This window comes from Spea bombifrons, chromosome 5 (genome assembly GCF_027358695.1).
Source record: "Spea bombifrons isolate aSpeBom1 chromosome 5, aSpeBom1.2.pri, whole genome shotgun sequence".
Taxonomy (NCBI): Eukaryota; Metazoa; Chordata; class Amphibia; order Anura; family Pelobatidae; genus Spea; species Spea bombifrons.
Genome location: NC_071091.1, coordinates 4,505,153 through 4,520,337, shown reverse-complemented (window position 1 = coordinate 4,520,337; position 15,185 = coordinate 4,505,153). Strand labels below are relative to the sequence as shown.

General features: G+C 41.7%; 1 protein-coding gene across 1 annotated transcript; it reads left to right on the top strand.

The window, feature by feature from the left end:
- Positions 1 to 3,103: 3,103 nt before the first annotated feature.
- KLHL40 (kelch like family member 40) lies at positions 3,104 to 8,919 on the top strand. The gene is made up of 6 exons (XM_053468287.1): positions 3,104 to 4,387; positions 6,007 to 6,167; positions 6,661 to 6,768; positions 7,596 to 7,781; positions 7,928 to 8,074; positions 8,680 to 8,919. The coding sequence occupies exons 1-6, from the start codon at positions 3,263 to 3,265 to the stop codon at positions 8,789 to 8,791; spliced, it is 1,839 nt and encodes a 612-aa protein (XP_053324262.1). The 5' UTR covers positions 3,104 to 3,262; the 3' UTR covers positions 8,792 to 8,919.
- Positions 8,920 to 15,185: the final 6,266 nt, after the last annotated feature.

Here is a 15,185-nt window from a genome sequence, read left to right as displayed (position 1 = left end):
ATGTTATTAAATCCCCCGGGTTCCACATGATTAAAAAAAATGGCGGTCTGCGGCAATATCAAAGCGCTGCCCCCAACGTCTGTCATCGTTTACTTCGCCCGAAGCACCCGGCCAATACTTTTTTTTACTTTGCTGTGAGGGTGGTGGCTAAGTGGAACAGAGTCCCAGCAGAAGCGTTAGAGGGAATGTAAACATGCATGGGATAGACATACGGCTCCTGAATTATTATTTATTGCTTTCTATAGCACCATCAAATTCTGTAGCGCTGTACAATCTAAGACAAGACCAAAGACTGAGTCTTTACAAAAGGAGAAATGGGCGACTAGACGGGGGCCGGATGGGGCCGATCTGCCGGCAGGTTCTATGTTTCTACGTCATATGTAAAGTGCTGCCCCCTGCAGTATGTATGATGTATAGTCATGCTAGGGAACCAGTTACTCGGTTATACCCCCAACACACTGCAGGGGGCAGCACTTTACACGCGATGCATCCGCACACAGACACACGCTTACACTCTAATGATGCTTTAACTATTGCCTTGTGCAATATCACGGCTACTCAGCAGGCTGATCACCAGGAACTCCCATAATCCTCAGCCAGGCTGTGACCAGGCGGCAGCTGCTGCCCCCTCTGCTGTATATTATATACAGTGACCCGGGCGCGCGATATGATGGTGTGAGGTACGGGAGCTACTGATCCCCGTTTCCACGTTTTAGTCCATAATCAGACATATCCCGTTACGGCCTCCGCCTCCGGCCAGGGGCAGCTGGGAGCCGCTAAATATACCCTGCAGCTGCCTCTCTGGGAATAGGGGTCCCAGACGAGCAATTACCGGCCGTGACGTTCCTGTGCGCGAGCCACGACACCCCCGGGAAGAATTAAGTTACCTTTATTAGCAAATACCGTTGAAGGTAGATAAGTGGAACAGCCTCCCAGCAGAAGTGGTAGCGGGTAATACAGTGAGGGTATTAAACATGCGCGGGATAGCCATACGGCTCCTGAATCTAAGACGAGACCAACGACTGATTAAGGTTTGAGACTTTGCAGCAGAGAAACGGGCGACTAGACGGGGGCCAGACGGGGCCGATCTGCCAGTAGGTTCTTTGTCTTTTTGCTGGAAGCTTCCGTAGCCAACACAAGACGGACATGATCTCAGTTCAGGAAATCACTGCTCCCCCGGCCCCGGTCTGAGTATTGGTGATATCTCGGTGATAGTGAGTGTGCGTTGCACTATTCCTAGATCTCTCAGCGTCGACGTCTCGGTGGCCCAAAGAGGTTTCATTCAGATGGACAGAGGCAGGGAGTGGGACCCCCACGCTGCCAATCTGCCCCGGGCCATAGCGGGGAACTGACTAAAGCATTTATATATAGAAGCAGCTGTCAATGCCAGCGACCTGAGTGCCCGCTAAATATATCATCTCACTCACACGCGCCTGTTCACCGGGACAGTAAAGTCCGGGGAGATTAGGGGGGCACACAATGAGCGCTCTGGAAAGAGCATTAAATAAGAGTGATGTCTCACCTAACAACCTCAGGGGTATTAGTCATGAACAAAGAAATAGGAACTACCGGGGCTGTTAGAGCTTTATGTATCTATTATTTATTATTATATTTTTTATTATAATATTTTTATTTATTATTATAATATTTTTAAATTATTTTTATTTATTAGTTATATTATTTTTTATTATTTGTATTATATTATTATATTTTCATTATTTTTATTTAATTATATTTTTTAATATTGTTTTATTATTATAATATTTATTATTTGTTATTATTATTAGACTTGTGCATTTAAATTCGTATGATCGGCAAATTTACCAAATTTAGGAAAATTCAGCGATTCGTACGAAGCCACGACCCCCTACTAATTGGACTAAAATGAAGCAAACAGCTCAGAATTTTCACCCGAAGTATGTGGGCCCATATTCACTCACACTCACTCTCCTCTCGCGCTCTATAAAATGGCTAATAGTCTTCTTTCTTCTATCTTTATTCTACTATCTTCTACCTTCATCTGCATCTCCGCGAACAGAACCCGGCGGGAACTTCCGCCAAAATGGCGGTGCTTCCAGCGACGTCCTCTCCACGATCCTCCAATCAGAGGGTTAGCAACAAGAGACAAAGAGGGTAAATACCCGGTCTGCAGCGGCCCCAGCATTTTCCCATTAAAGGTGCTGTTCCACTTAGGGAAAAATAGTTTGCCCTCTATATGTTAAACCAATAAACCTCAGCAGGTCTTCCATCTAATGGTTTAATCACAAAGAACCAATGCAGAGACTTTTAAGCAGAATTTTCCGTATCTATGGTAACAACCTATGGTAGCAACAAAATCAGCACCAACCTTTGAGTCACACGACAAAGCATTCCCCGTAAAATTACAAATGAAGCACAACTCTAGGATTTCCGAGCGGTTTGGGGGGGTCCACTTTTTGCAGTTAACCTCTTCAATGGTGATGTGGAGCTATCATATATGTGTGTGGTTAACCTATTAAGCGCTGTTAACCCATCTAAAGTTTAAAACATAACCTCAATTAGTTCCCTGGCATACTCTGCAGTCTCCAGCAGGGAAAGGGTTCATTAGGTCAGGTTTTGGGTTGTAAGAGAAACAAAGGGGGGGGGGTGTAATTTGAGATGAACCCTTACTCCAGTCATGGGTGCATTAATAATCGAATTAAAGTTAAACGGTTAACTTTATTAACATGCTGGAAAGTCGAAGTGGGACAGCACCTTTAATTGAGGGGGTCTAGTTTTCCGGTGGCCCCTTACGGTTCCTTTATGATCCAGCATATTCTAGGCAGTACTGAGTGATCCATTGAGGTGAGTGCAGGATCCATTCGGGTCTTTGACTCATCAGTTTGGACGGAACCCAGAGAATCGTTCTACCAAGTGGTCACAAAACCTTCCATGGAAACGTCAAAAAGAAATAGCGAGTGATGAGTCACGTATGGACGGTGTACGCCTGGTGCCCCCGGCCCGGACAGCTGTCCCCTTCGACGTGTCACGTCCAAGAGAGATCGTCTTCCAGTAAAGAGCCCCCTGCTTTGTAATGCTGAAGCTATAAATATAAATGGCCACAGCTGAGGAGCCTCGTCAGCTGTACAAGCAAAATATTCAAATGCTGGGTAGGATATCAGGTTGAACGTTGGGAATCCTCCTCCATTCTCCAAAGCTCGTTCCCTTTTTTTTGTTTGCGGCAGGTCACCGAGGCCCAGGGTCTGCGGGGAAGAAAGAGATCGAAGGTAGGAAGATATCAAAAATGGCGCTGCCCGTCCAACAGGCTGAAGAGTTACGTCTCTATCAGCAAACATTGCTACAAGATGGGCTGAAGGACATGCTGGACCATAACAAATTCATAGACTGTGTCCTGAAGATCAAGGAGAAGGAATTCCCCTGCCACCGGCTCGTGCTGGCAGCCTGCAGTCCCTACTTCCGAGCGATGTTCCTTTCCGATTTGGACGAGAGCAAGAAAAAGGAAATCGACCTCGAAGATGTGGACCCAGATGTGATGGAGAAGATCCTTCACTATATCTACACTTCCGAAATTGAAATCACAGAGGCCAACGTACAGGATATATTTTCTGTAGCCAACATGTTCCAGATCCCTTCGATATTCACGGTATGCGTCTCGTTCCTCCAGAAGAAGTTATGTCTCAGCAACTGCCTGGCCATATTTCGACTGGGTCTCATGTTGGATTGTCCTCGATTGGCCGTGTCGGCCCGGGATTTCTTGTGCGACCGCTTCAGTCTCATCTCGAGGGATGAAGAGTTTGGCCAACTGTCCCCCGACGAGCTGATAGCAATTATTTCCAGCGACACTCTCAACGTGGAGAAGGAAGAAGAAGTGTTCGAGGTGGTTATGAAATGGGCTTCCAAAGACCAGGAGAACCGCGTTAAGGCCTTGCCGGTCGTCTTTGAAAGCATACGCTTCCGCCTCATATCCCCAGACTATATCAAGAGCAAGGTTGAGAAGAATGACTTGGTCAAGTCCAATAAAGAACTTTTGAAAAAACTTCAAATGGTCAAAGAGGCTGGGGAAGGAAAACTTCCCGTCTTAAAAAAGAAATCCCCTCCCAAAGAGGGAAAAGACGGGGAGCCGGTGGTGAACGGGGACGTGGAGGAAGACGAAGATGTTCTACCCGGAATTTTGAATGACACTCTACGATTCGGAATGTTCTTAAAGGATCTAATATTTATGATAAGCGACACGGGGGCCGTGGCCTACGATCCCAGCGGCAATGAGTGCTTTTTTGCCTCACTCTCAGCCCAGATCCCCAAAAATCACGTCAGTCTGATAACTAAAGAAAACCAGATCTTCGTGGCTGGTGGAATTTACTATAACGAGGATAATAAGGACGAGCCATTGAGTTCCTACTTCCTACAGGTACGTAGGACTATGTGTAGAGCCCTCTGACAATCGGGATGTAATAGTGCTGGTATTAGAACGCCATAAAACACCGAAAATAACTTTCCCCCCCTGAAGTGGGTAAAAACAGAGGCTTAGGAGCTCCAAACCATTTCGAGGGCCAGCATAAGACTGTGGAGGAAAGAGATTTATGGATAGAATGTTTCATCACTCCAGTATATTTTTTTAACCCCTTAATGACAAAGCCTGTACATGTACGGGCTCAAAATGCATTGTTTTCAATGGGTTTAGAGACGGCCCATTGTCCTTAAGGGGTTAAACAGATGTTATAAGGTGTTTGTTTTCCATAGTGTTATAGAAGTGCGACCATTAATCGTGTTAGAGATGGTTCACGTGTGCTTACATATGGCCCTTACTGAAAGCTACCAGTAGGGGTCGCTGTTGAATATCAATATATTGTTAATGTATCCCCCCCCACCCAAAAAAAACCAAAAAAAAACCAATAGTATAAATAGATCTATGATATATAGCATGTATAATAAAATATACCGTAATTGGGTATTAATTAGTTGGCAGAAAAATAAAAAAACTGCCTATAAAGTTGTGTTCATATACATTTTAATGCAGCCCTGTTGCTTAACATACTGGCAATTGCCCTGCTGGGCTGCTGGGGGGGGGGCAATTACACTCCTGGGGCAATATGAATATTTTGTGCAGGGCAAGTCCGACATTTAGCCCAGGGCTGAATAGGGTCACGCAACCCAACTCGGTCCTCTGTCTGGTCTTAGATGCAGAAGTCGTGTGCCTATCCCATGCATGCTTATATTTCCTCACTGTTTAGTATCTACCACCTCTGCTGGGAGGCTGTTCCATTTATCTACCACCCTCTCAGTAAAATATTACTTCCTTACATCCCATCCAAGCCTCTGACCCTCTAGTGTTAGATTCTGGTCTCCTGTTGTAACTTTTCTCCTTCTTTGAAATAATATACTGTACTTTGTTAAATCCTTTTATGCATTAAAAGCCCCCCCCCACCTTCTCTCCCCAAGCCGGACATAATGAGATCTCTTAGTCTTAGTTTTTCCTCCTCTCTTCAGAATATCAACATCCTTCTGGAGTTGGAGGTCTGTAGTTTATTTAGTGCCTGGGTAGGCTGGATTTAATTTATGTTAATAAATATATATATAAACATGTACCAGCACCGAAAGAGTTAAATTGTTTAACATTTTGCCTGATGTATATATACATTTTCCTTTTATATGATAAACAAAAAGTTTTATTTTTTTTCTGAAACCTTTGCCTTTTTAAAAGCGAATGTATGTGGCCAAGAAAATTGAAACTGTTACATTTATCACATGCAGTTCAATTGAATGACCGATGTGGTAAGTTTAATTGAGCAATGATACTTTATCCAAATAATTCTCAGAAAAAATTAAAACGATATTCTTATCCACATGAAGGGGGAAATGATTCACACACACGCACAAAATATTTTATTATATTAACCCATTCATTGTGTATATTTCATAAACCTTATGTGGTATTTAAGGGATGGTTTAATGTAATTTAATAAAAAAAGAGTATTTCATTAAATGTCTTTATTTCCCAATCTCATTCACTCACTCGCATCCTTACAGTTTGACCACCTGGACTCGGACTGGTTGGGGATGCCGCCCGTGCCATCCGCAAGATGTCTCTTTGGTCTCGGAGAATCCGAAAACTCCATCTACCTGATCGGTGGGAAGGAGCTGAAGGAAGGAGAGCAGACTTTGGACTCTGTTTTATGTTACGACCGACCGTAAGTAGAGGAAGAAACAAGAAAAAAAAATACATTATTTTTAAAATTTTAAGCTTTTGCAGAAAATTAAAGTTTACGTCACGGGTTTAACTGCCAGAGTCAATAGGAATGAGAAGTCATGTGGTTCCCCAATCTCAGATTTTATCAGATTTTCCAGTTAACCCTTCGTATGCACAAATGATTACGTGAAGGTGCAACCCATTGGGCATCAGCAGACACCTCCCCGCAAAAAAACATGTCACTGTACGCTAAACACAGTAACCCTTTTCCTTTTTTCAGAACATTTTTCATATCTTCGGCCATAACGAGAGACGGTCAATTTTTTTATATTTATTTAGGGAATTGTAATAAATAAATTAAAAAAAACCCCATTGTCTCTGGAAAGGCTTTAGAATGTACAGCTCTGTGGAATATGACGGCGCTGTATGATACCATAAATAATAAAATTTTCCTAGCTTACTTACTTTGGTTACATTTCTTTTTTTTTATTCAGATCATTTAAATGGGGGGAATCGGACCCTCTGCCCTACCAAGTGTACGGACACTCCGTGGTGTCACATGACAACCTGGTTTATGTCATCGGTGGGAAAGGAAACAACAAGTAAGTAAAACAGGATCCGTTATCAAAATCGATGACAAATTCTCCATTCTGATCGGTTTAAATGAATGGAAATTAGGGGAGTCCAAGCCAAGACTCTACGAGCATTAACGTCGGGCCGGCATTCTATGTATCAATCTGACCATGCCGAGTTTGAAAAGTTTTTATCGCTATAGCAACCAACAGAATGGGCCAATCATAACCATTGGTTTTCCTTTGACCTCATATAAGACGTGTAGGTTAGACGGCACTCTACGAAACACACTCGCCGGGTCTGCCAATACAACCTCAAGGGGCATCAGACTCCTGTCCATAATACGGACAATTGTCGAAGGCAAATTCTTCTTTCACTAAAAAGAACAATATAGCCCAATAGGTCATTGAGACTTTAGTTGAAGTTATTGGGCCTGAGAGGTCTCGTCTTCTGATGGAACCAACTTATCATGAGGTCTTCTTCTTCTGATGGAACCAACTTATCATGAGGTCTTCTCCTTCTGACGGAACCAACTTATTAAGAGGTCTTCTCCTTCTGATGGAACCAACTTATCATGAGGTCTTCTTCTGATGGAACCAACTTATTATGAGGTCTTCTTCTTCTGATGGAACCAACTTATTATGAGGTCTTCTCCTTCTGATGGAACCCGTTTCATTCCTTAACAAACCGGAAATGATTAATTTAAAGTTCCCCGTTGTTATCATGTATCTGGGTTTTTCAATATAAATACAGTTCATGTAGGGCCGTTACAAATAGATGGGAGGGATAAAGTGCTGGACAATCTGTCGTTATTCAATAACATGGTGGTGACCTCATTCCGCTCTCTCTTTTGTAGGAAGTGCCTGAACAGGTTATGCGTCTACAACCCCAAGAAGTTTGAGTGGAAGGACGTGGCCCCGATGAAAACGGCTCGGTCGCTGTTTGGAGCCACTTTTCACAACGGGAAAATCATTGTAGCTGCTGGGGTTACCGACACCGGCCTGACCAACACCGTCGAAGCCTACGACATAAAGACCAACAAGTAAGTAGCTGCACCTCAGCCTTGTCGCAGCCAAAGAGCGTAAGCCTTTTCGACTACGTAGTCGGCCTCGGATTGGGAGGCAGGCAGGGAATTAATAGTGAAAATGACAACAAATGGCTAACAGCGCGTAATTTTCCGTATTCCAGGTGGGAAGAGTTCGCGGAGTTTCCGCAGGAACGGAGCTCGCTCAGCCTCGTCAGCATGGCCGGGACACTTTTTGCCATTGGAGGTTTCGCCACGATGGAGAGCGAGACGGAGGAGCTCGTGCCAACAGAGCTCAATGATATCTGGAGGTAAGAAATAGAGTAAAAAATAACCTTTTTGGCCGATCCGGATTTATAGGAAGTGAACCAATTTTTTCCACCAAGAAACCTCCGGGAGACACGCGGCTGGCTTTGCTCCTGAGCTAAGGGTTGGATCCTGTCACTAGTTATTGGTGATAACGAAAAGGGATGAGTTGTAGATAAGTGAGCAAATCCGTTGGGTTTTTACCCCAACTGCAGGGTGAAGGGGCAGATTCTCGGGGTCACACATTCTGGAGCCAACCCCCGCCTTATTTCACACTCATTTAATGATTGGTGCTTTTCTCACTGCTGCATCACGTCTGAAATCCCTGCTTGAATACAGGTGGACTTAATTCAGAATTATCTTTACCGCCCGACAAGTCATGGTTTCCAGAAGGACTGTTAGAGCCATTTGGTTGCCACCGTCATGGCAATATAAGCTTTAACATGGGCCATTAATGGGTTAATACTTAAAATCTTAGAATCAGAGAATTTAACCCTAATTAAAAATACCTTAAAGAGAAAAAAACATGTTTTGCCAAATCTAGAGGATAAATGTGTTTTTAGATGTTCGGTATTGAAGTTTCTATGAGAATTTTTTAACTTTGTTTCAGATACGACGAAGAAGAGAAGAAATGGGAAGGTATCCTGAAAGAAATCCGATATGCATCCGGCGCCACCTTCCTCGCCGCTCGTCTGAATATTCTCCGACTGACAAAAATGTAAAAAATCTCACACAAGGCTTTGATTTATCCCAAAACCACAATATTCTTCAGTGCATTCAATAAAGGGTTAAAACATTAGCATAGCGGTTCTGAGAGTTAATCCGCGAGAAACCAGTGGCCATGCAAAAAGAAATAAAAAAGAAATTGAATTCTGGTAAAAAAAAAAAAAAAAAAAAAAAAAAAAAAAAGTTTTAAAACATGGACTGAACACAGCAACTAGCAGCCATTGGTTACCATGGTAATAAGATCACAATTCAAATTTTGCACCAGAATCACCCCATTGTGTGTTGGCCACACTCTTTTGACCATAACATTTTGATATGTGTTCTCGCTCCCAAAGAACTTGGCCTGTATTGTAACAAGAGAATTAGACAGGCTCTGCCCCTAATCAAGTCCATTAGAATTTGTTTGAGACAAAAAACTATTTTTTTCTATAATAATATATATATATATATATATATATATATATATATATATATATATATATATATATATATTTTAAAACAGGAATTTGTTTCATCCAAAAAAAAAATGGAATTACTTTTTTTTTTTTTTTTCTTTTTATTTCTACCCCCCCTCTTTGCGGAAGCTTTTATCAACACATAGATTGGAATTGGGAACTTTGCCCTCGTCGCACGCTTTTAACACAAATGTATTATTATTTAAAGGAATGGAGTTTATTTCTTATATAATTCTGCAGTTTTCTAACATTTTTTTTTTTCTTTCTAAAATGAGGGACTAAGAATTTTGATAGAAATTTTCTGCTAATAAATAAAAAAAAATCTGCTAAAAAAATAGGTGTTTTTTATGTTTCGGTCGTGGTTTTGGAATATCGGCAGAAAACATACAAAGTATAATTTGATGTATATAATTTTATTTTAAATTGTTTATTTACTGGCAGAGAACCTTAAACCCAACATCTTATTAGTTATTTCTTTTATTTTATTTAAGTTTACTGGGTCTTTAAATTTTCCGGAAGATTCCAGAAAATGACTTTTTAGGATCTTCTGATTGGCCAATTGTCGTAATAAGGAATGAATTGGCTGTATTTAAGGTCCTACTTGTAGAACCTGGGCATTCTTTCCTTTGATACCACGGGGACAATTCAAGCAACTCAACCAAGACCCTGTGAATTCGGCTCCTCCTTGGGAACAATTCTTAAACAACTGCATGGAATGACGACATATAAAAAGTATGGGGCCACACGGACACTGCGTGTTTTAAAAAGGAGCCACTAACCCCCAGGACTGAACGGACTTTGGTCAGAGAGGTTCAACTGAACCCGAATATAACTAAGAAGCTGGTGAAGGTGTTGGAGGCATCAGGTAACAAAGTATCTACATCCACCATTAAGAACTAAAACCGGCATAAAAACACCGGAATGAGATCTGCAGGTGATCAGCCGGACGAAAATCTAGACTTTTGGAGCAGTTTGTCCATAATGATCAGCGACAGGAATGGAGGAAAAAGAGTGAGGCTTAAAATCTGAAGAACACCATCCCAACCGTGAAGCATGGGGGTGGCAGCCTCATGATGTGGGGGTATTCTGCTGGAAAAGAGACAAACGCCCTTCAGAATATAGATGGCATCGCGATGACCGGGATTATCTAGAAATACTGAAGCAACACTTCGAGACTTGGCCACAACTGGGTCCTCCAGCAAGATCCTAAGCAAACCTCCGATGTTGGAACGCGACGACTTAGAGACAAAGAGAAAGTGTTGGAGTGTTCCTCACAACCGCCTGACCCGAGGCCCATAAAAAGTGCGTTCCGAGAAGCTTATGGAAGACACAGTGAGCAGGAAGCGCTTGGCTGGCCCTGGATAATGCATAGTTAAATAAGTGATGTGCTCCCAGTCTCCTCGCCCGCTGAGTTATGCATTAAACAGGGCCAGCTCAGCCCTTCTCACTGGAGGAAGAAGGCAGTGCTCACCCTTCCTAATAAATAGTGAAACGACAGTTAAAACCAGAGACTCTCCATTTAGCGAATAAACTCCCGTCTTTCCACGTATCCCAGAATCGTTAAATTCATTGGCTGTAAAGACTTTCCGATATCCGGCACGCAGGCGTTTTGTGTCAGCCGGTGATGTGGAAAAAAAATAAATTACTGGAATGTAGGAAGAAGGTTAAACATAGAAATATCAATAGAAAAAAAAATTGTATTTATTTTTGGTCGAAACGGCTACATTTCCCAAGTGTCAAAAATGTAATGCAAAAAAAAAAGGGTTAAATTGGGTTTAGATTCATATCTGAAATTTTAAAAACATCCAACAACCTAATTAAATAACACATTCTTTTAAAGGTTAAAAAGAATAAATGCACTTACCTTAGGGAGAAGCTGCAGCTCCCTTGTAGTCTGTCAGTTCCTGATACTGATTGGTTGCTTGAAGCAGCCAATTAACAGCAGGAGAACATTCCCACTGTATTCAATGGGAGCGACAACACATTTCTCCAGCATGGAAAATACCTGGGGGGGGGGTTGCATATGGGGGCAGGTGTGGAGGGGGGGAGGGCACCACAAAAAAAAAAAAAAAAAAAACCTTAAAAAGGGACCTCTCAGCTATTATATGAATTAAAGTGCATGCAACGGCTGGAGGGTCTTTAAATTTTCCCAACAAGTAGTAAGACAAATCATCCCCCCCCCCCCCCGACACCCAAAAACATGCAAGAACATAAAAAGAACAAAAACTCGAAAATGTTCAAATGTTTTTTATTTTGTCAAAGAATTTTTATAGCTATTTTAAAAAGGAAAGAACAAAATTATTATTTATGTTTTTTTTTTGAGATTGGCAATAGGCGAGTGGATCGGGCTCAGCGCCCCCACACACATCCTTTTATTTTTTTTGTCTACATTGTGCTCTGGACAAGTATTTTCTCACTAACAATTTCTACAACTACTCTTTAAATTTCTCCTACCTCTTCTAATTAGGTCTTTCCACTCGAAAGCACTAGTAAAGACATTAAAACCGCGACGTTTAATAATACGGTGAGACAGCAGAAGAGCTGTGAATGTAAGCATACGATATCGTGAAAAACAAAAAAAAAACGTTCCATAGAGTACGGAAATATCCACAAGTTCTCTTTCCAACATTGTCTAGTGTTGCTGAGAGTTTCCTATCTACAGAAGAAGTTTAAAGGTAACCCGGGGCGCGCGTCGGACCCCCTGCTGTCCGTATCTACTCCCAGAATGCTTTGCATTCACTTATGTCAAGTGTCCTGGGACCAGCTTCTAAGGATCGGGAAATGGTCTTATGGGTCATGGAGGACGCGCCGTCTATACACAGTAGTTGAGTTGAAAGATGACAAAAAGTTCACAACGGTGTCCTGCCCCACGAGGGATTCGCACGGAGGCACGCGGCCAGGTGAGGACATCCATCGATGGAGTTGAAGGCCAGTGAAATGTCTTTGTTTTGGGATTAAATTATCAGAAGTTGGACCAGGACACCCAATCGCAACTTTCCAAGAGTCCGTGAGCCCCCAAGCTAGCACGCCCAAGTCTATTGGTATCCTCTCGACGGAAGTCCGTGTCGATAAGACACAAGGCTGTTTTTGTTTTGCTCGCCATATCCAGAGGTGACGTTCCCCGCTGTCCATTTTGTTGGGTGAAGCCATGAATGGTTTCCGAGTTTGACCAAAGAGGGAGGTTTCTCCACCAAGCAAGGCTGTGGGTATCATCCAAACGGAACGGACTCAAGATATTCTTTTAATTACTACACCAGGACCATTCACATCCAGCTTTTTTGGAATGAGAGGACATCAGAACAAAAATAATCCAATGCTCTGGTTGGTAGGGAGGTCACCTTCTCCTTCTATGAAGAACGTCTACACAACAGCAGCTGTTCCAACCAAATAACTGGAGCGGGACTCGTTCCGGCCACAGACGATGTCTCCTGCTCGCTTTGAATGTTTCCTCGTGGGTTCGCGGTCAACTGTAATGCTAAACGAACTTACAGATGGACAAATACAGGTTGAATTTGGTTTATTTGCCAATTATCTGCTCCGAAGCATAGCAGCCTTTCCAAAAAAAAATAATAAAAAAAAAAATATATAAAGCAGGCAAGATAACTATTTAAATTAAAATAAAAAACAAAAGCTTTGAACCTCTGTAGGACAATGACTCATATATATAGTTTTAATGGACAGATCTTCCTATGTAAACCAAAGTTCTATACAGTCTTGAATTTTATTTGAACAGCAACCTGATATCCATATTTAAAAAATAAAAATTAAAATAAAAAAAATTAATGTAGAAAACACCGGGGACTCATTTAACCAATATTAAAGGAATCGCAGAAAAGGTTACCTGCTCCCTAAAGTGCCTTGTGATAAATGCTGCAAGGAATACTACCGTATAACAATACTACCGGGAACAATGACCTATAGCGGTTCCTCCCCATCTTTGTGGGGAGGGTAAATTACGTTCCCAAAATACTACATGAAACGGGGCTTTTTCCTGCCCCCCCTTTCGAGATACAGCTCAGTGGAACTATAGTATTAAATTCCGATATAACATCAGAAACCCATCGGTAAGGGAAAAAAAAAACAATGAAATGCATCAAAACCTTGCATCAGAGCGATGAAATGATATCACCGTATATACACGTGTGTATAATCACCAACACGCAGCGGCCCGCAAAAATATTAAAAACCAACTGTTCCCACTGCATATTTTTATATATTTTTATATCGCGCTCTAGTGAAGGCGCCATGTTTTTTCCTGGACTTAATATTTAAAGCGGAACGGTCATGAAAATCAAAAACTGACATTAAACAGAGTTTAAAGTGGCCTATTGGACTCTATCGCACCAATTAATTTTTTTTTATAATTTTTTTTTTTTTTGTTAATTAAAAAAAAATTACAAAAAAAAATTACAAAAAAAAAAAAAAAAGATTAATTAAGCACTCAGCTACACCACAACATTAATTTTCTTTCTTTCTGTGGGAAGATTTATATATATATATATATAAAATAATAGGAGCAGCCAATCAAAACAGGGAGGTGGGGCACATGCTGGAATTAATCAGCATATAGGACAAGGAATAAGTGTATAATTTATCAGAACCGTCTTAATAATGACAGAAATTACTTTTTTTTTTTTTTAAAACCCTGATTAATGTCATTTTTTCCTATGTTAAATAAACCCACGTCACGGGGCCACAAACAGTTTAAGGGTGCAGATCCACATTAACCATGATGTGAATCCACCCCGACCCCCCCCCGAATACAAGCCTTTTGCTACATTTAGTTTCCTAAAAAAACCAAAACATTTTCCTGCGACAGGAACGGCGTCGCAGTCCGCATGATACTGGAATCCAGTAAGAATTTTAACCATTCTTATATTTACCGAAATAACCGGTTTATTCCCCCCACACCGGTGCCGCTGTGGCTTCCGCATGTTACGGCATTAAAAGTTTGTGATTTTACTATTTATATAGAAAAGGCGGTTTTTCTATAGGACACGTTTCTAAAAGATTACTCCCCATGACTGTGAAATGTGAAACCGTAAAATAACTGATTGGTGAATTTATATAAATGTATATATAAAAAAAATATAAAAAATGTTTTTCATTATGGGGATTTTTTTTTTAAATGTAAATGTATAAAATTATATACCGTGGCCAGCAGAGGAAATATGTATTTAAATATGCCAACTGTATGCCTAATTTGCATACAGTGGACCAGATTAAAGGGGAGGGGCCAGTTATATTGCTTTTTTTTCCCCCTAAAACCAAAATCACAGTTTTTTGTTTTTTTTTTACATGCAGTTTTTGCCTCTGATTCATGGAATCAAGTTAATCCAGGTGTCTTCTCTTTATGGACCCCAAATAAAATACTCTGTAGGCTAGATTTATTCCGCAGTCCAATTTATGTCCTTTCAGATGGTGAAATGGGCCGGGGGCCGGGAGAGGAGCGTCTCAAACAGAAACTGGGAACCAACCACGGAATTCTAGACTTTTCTTTTTATAATTGTGTCCCACCCAAATTCTATATAATCCAGTTAACCCTTGCAGCAGCTGCACTCGAAGGGTTAAACGCTCCTCTTGGGCTTTTAATTCAACAGCGTCCTAAACCCTTCACACTAATCTATTGTCATTCTGAAATGTATTCGGAAAAAGGAGACGGGGGGGCGGTTTAGCGTGATCGAGAAATGTTGCAGTGGGTGGAGAGGTGGCATGATGGGTGGGTGGAGAGGTGGCATGATGGGTGGGTGGAGAGGTGGCGTGATGGGTGGAGAGACAGGTGGAAAGGTGGCATAATGGGTGGGTGGAAAAGTGGCCTGATGGGTGGAGAGGTGGGCTTCCTAGTCAACGTCTTGTATGTGACCCCCACACATCGCTCATCAACAGCGATGGGAAAGTTAACGGAAACAATTCTTATTACGGTGTTTCCGCCACT

Excerpts from the sequence above, each read along its gene's own strand:
- KLHL40 (XM_053468287.1), top strand. The coding sequence starts at position 3,263 with ATGGCGCTGCCCGTCCAACAGGCTGAAGAGTTACGTCTCTATCAGCAA. Across the intron at positions 4,388-6,006 it reads TGAGTTCCTACTTCCTACAG|TTTGACCACCTGGACTCGGA; the intron begins GTACGTAGGACT and ends GCATCCTTACAG. Across the intron at positions 8,075-8,679 it reads GAGCTCAATGATATCTGGAG|ATACGACGAAGAAGAGAAGA; the intron begins GTAAGAAATAGA and ends ACTTTGTTTCAG.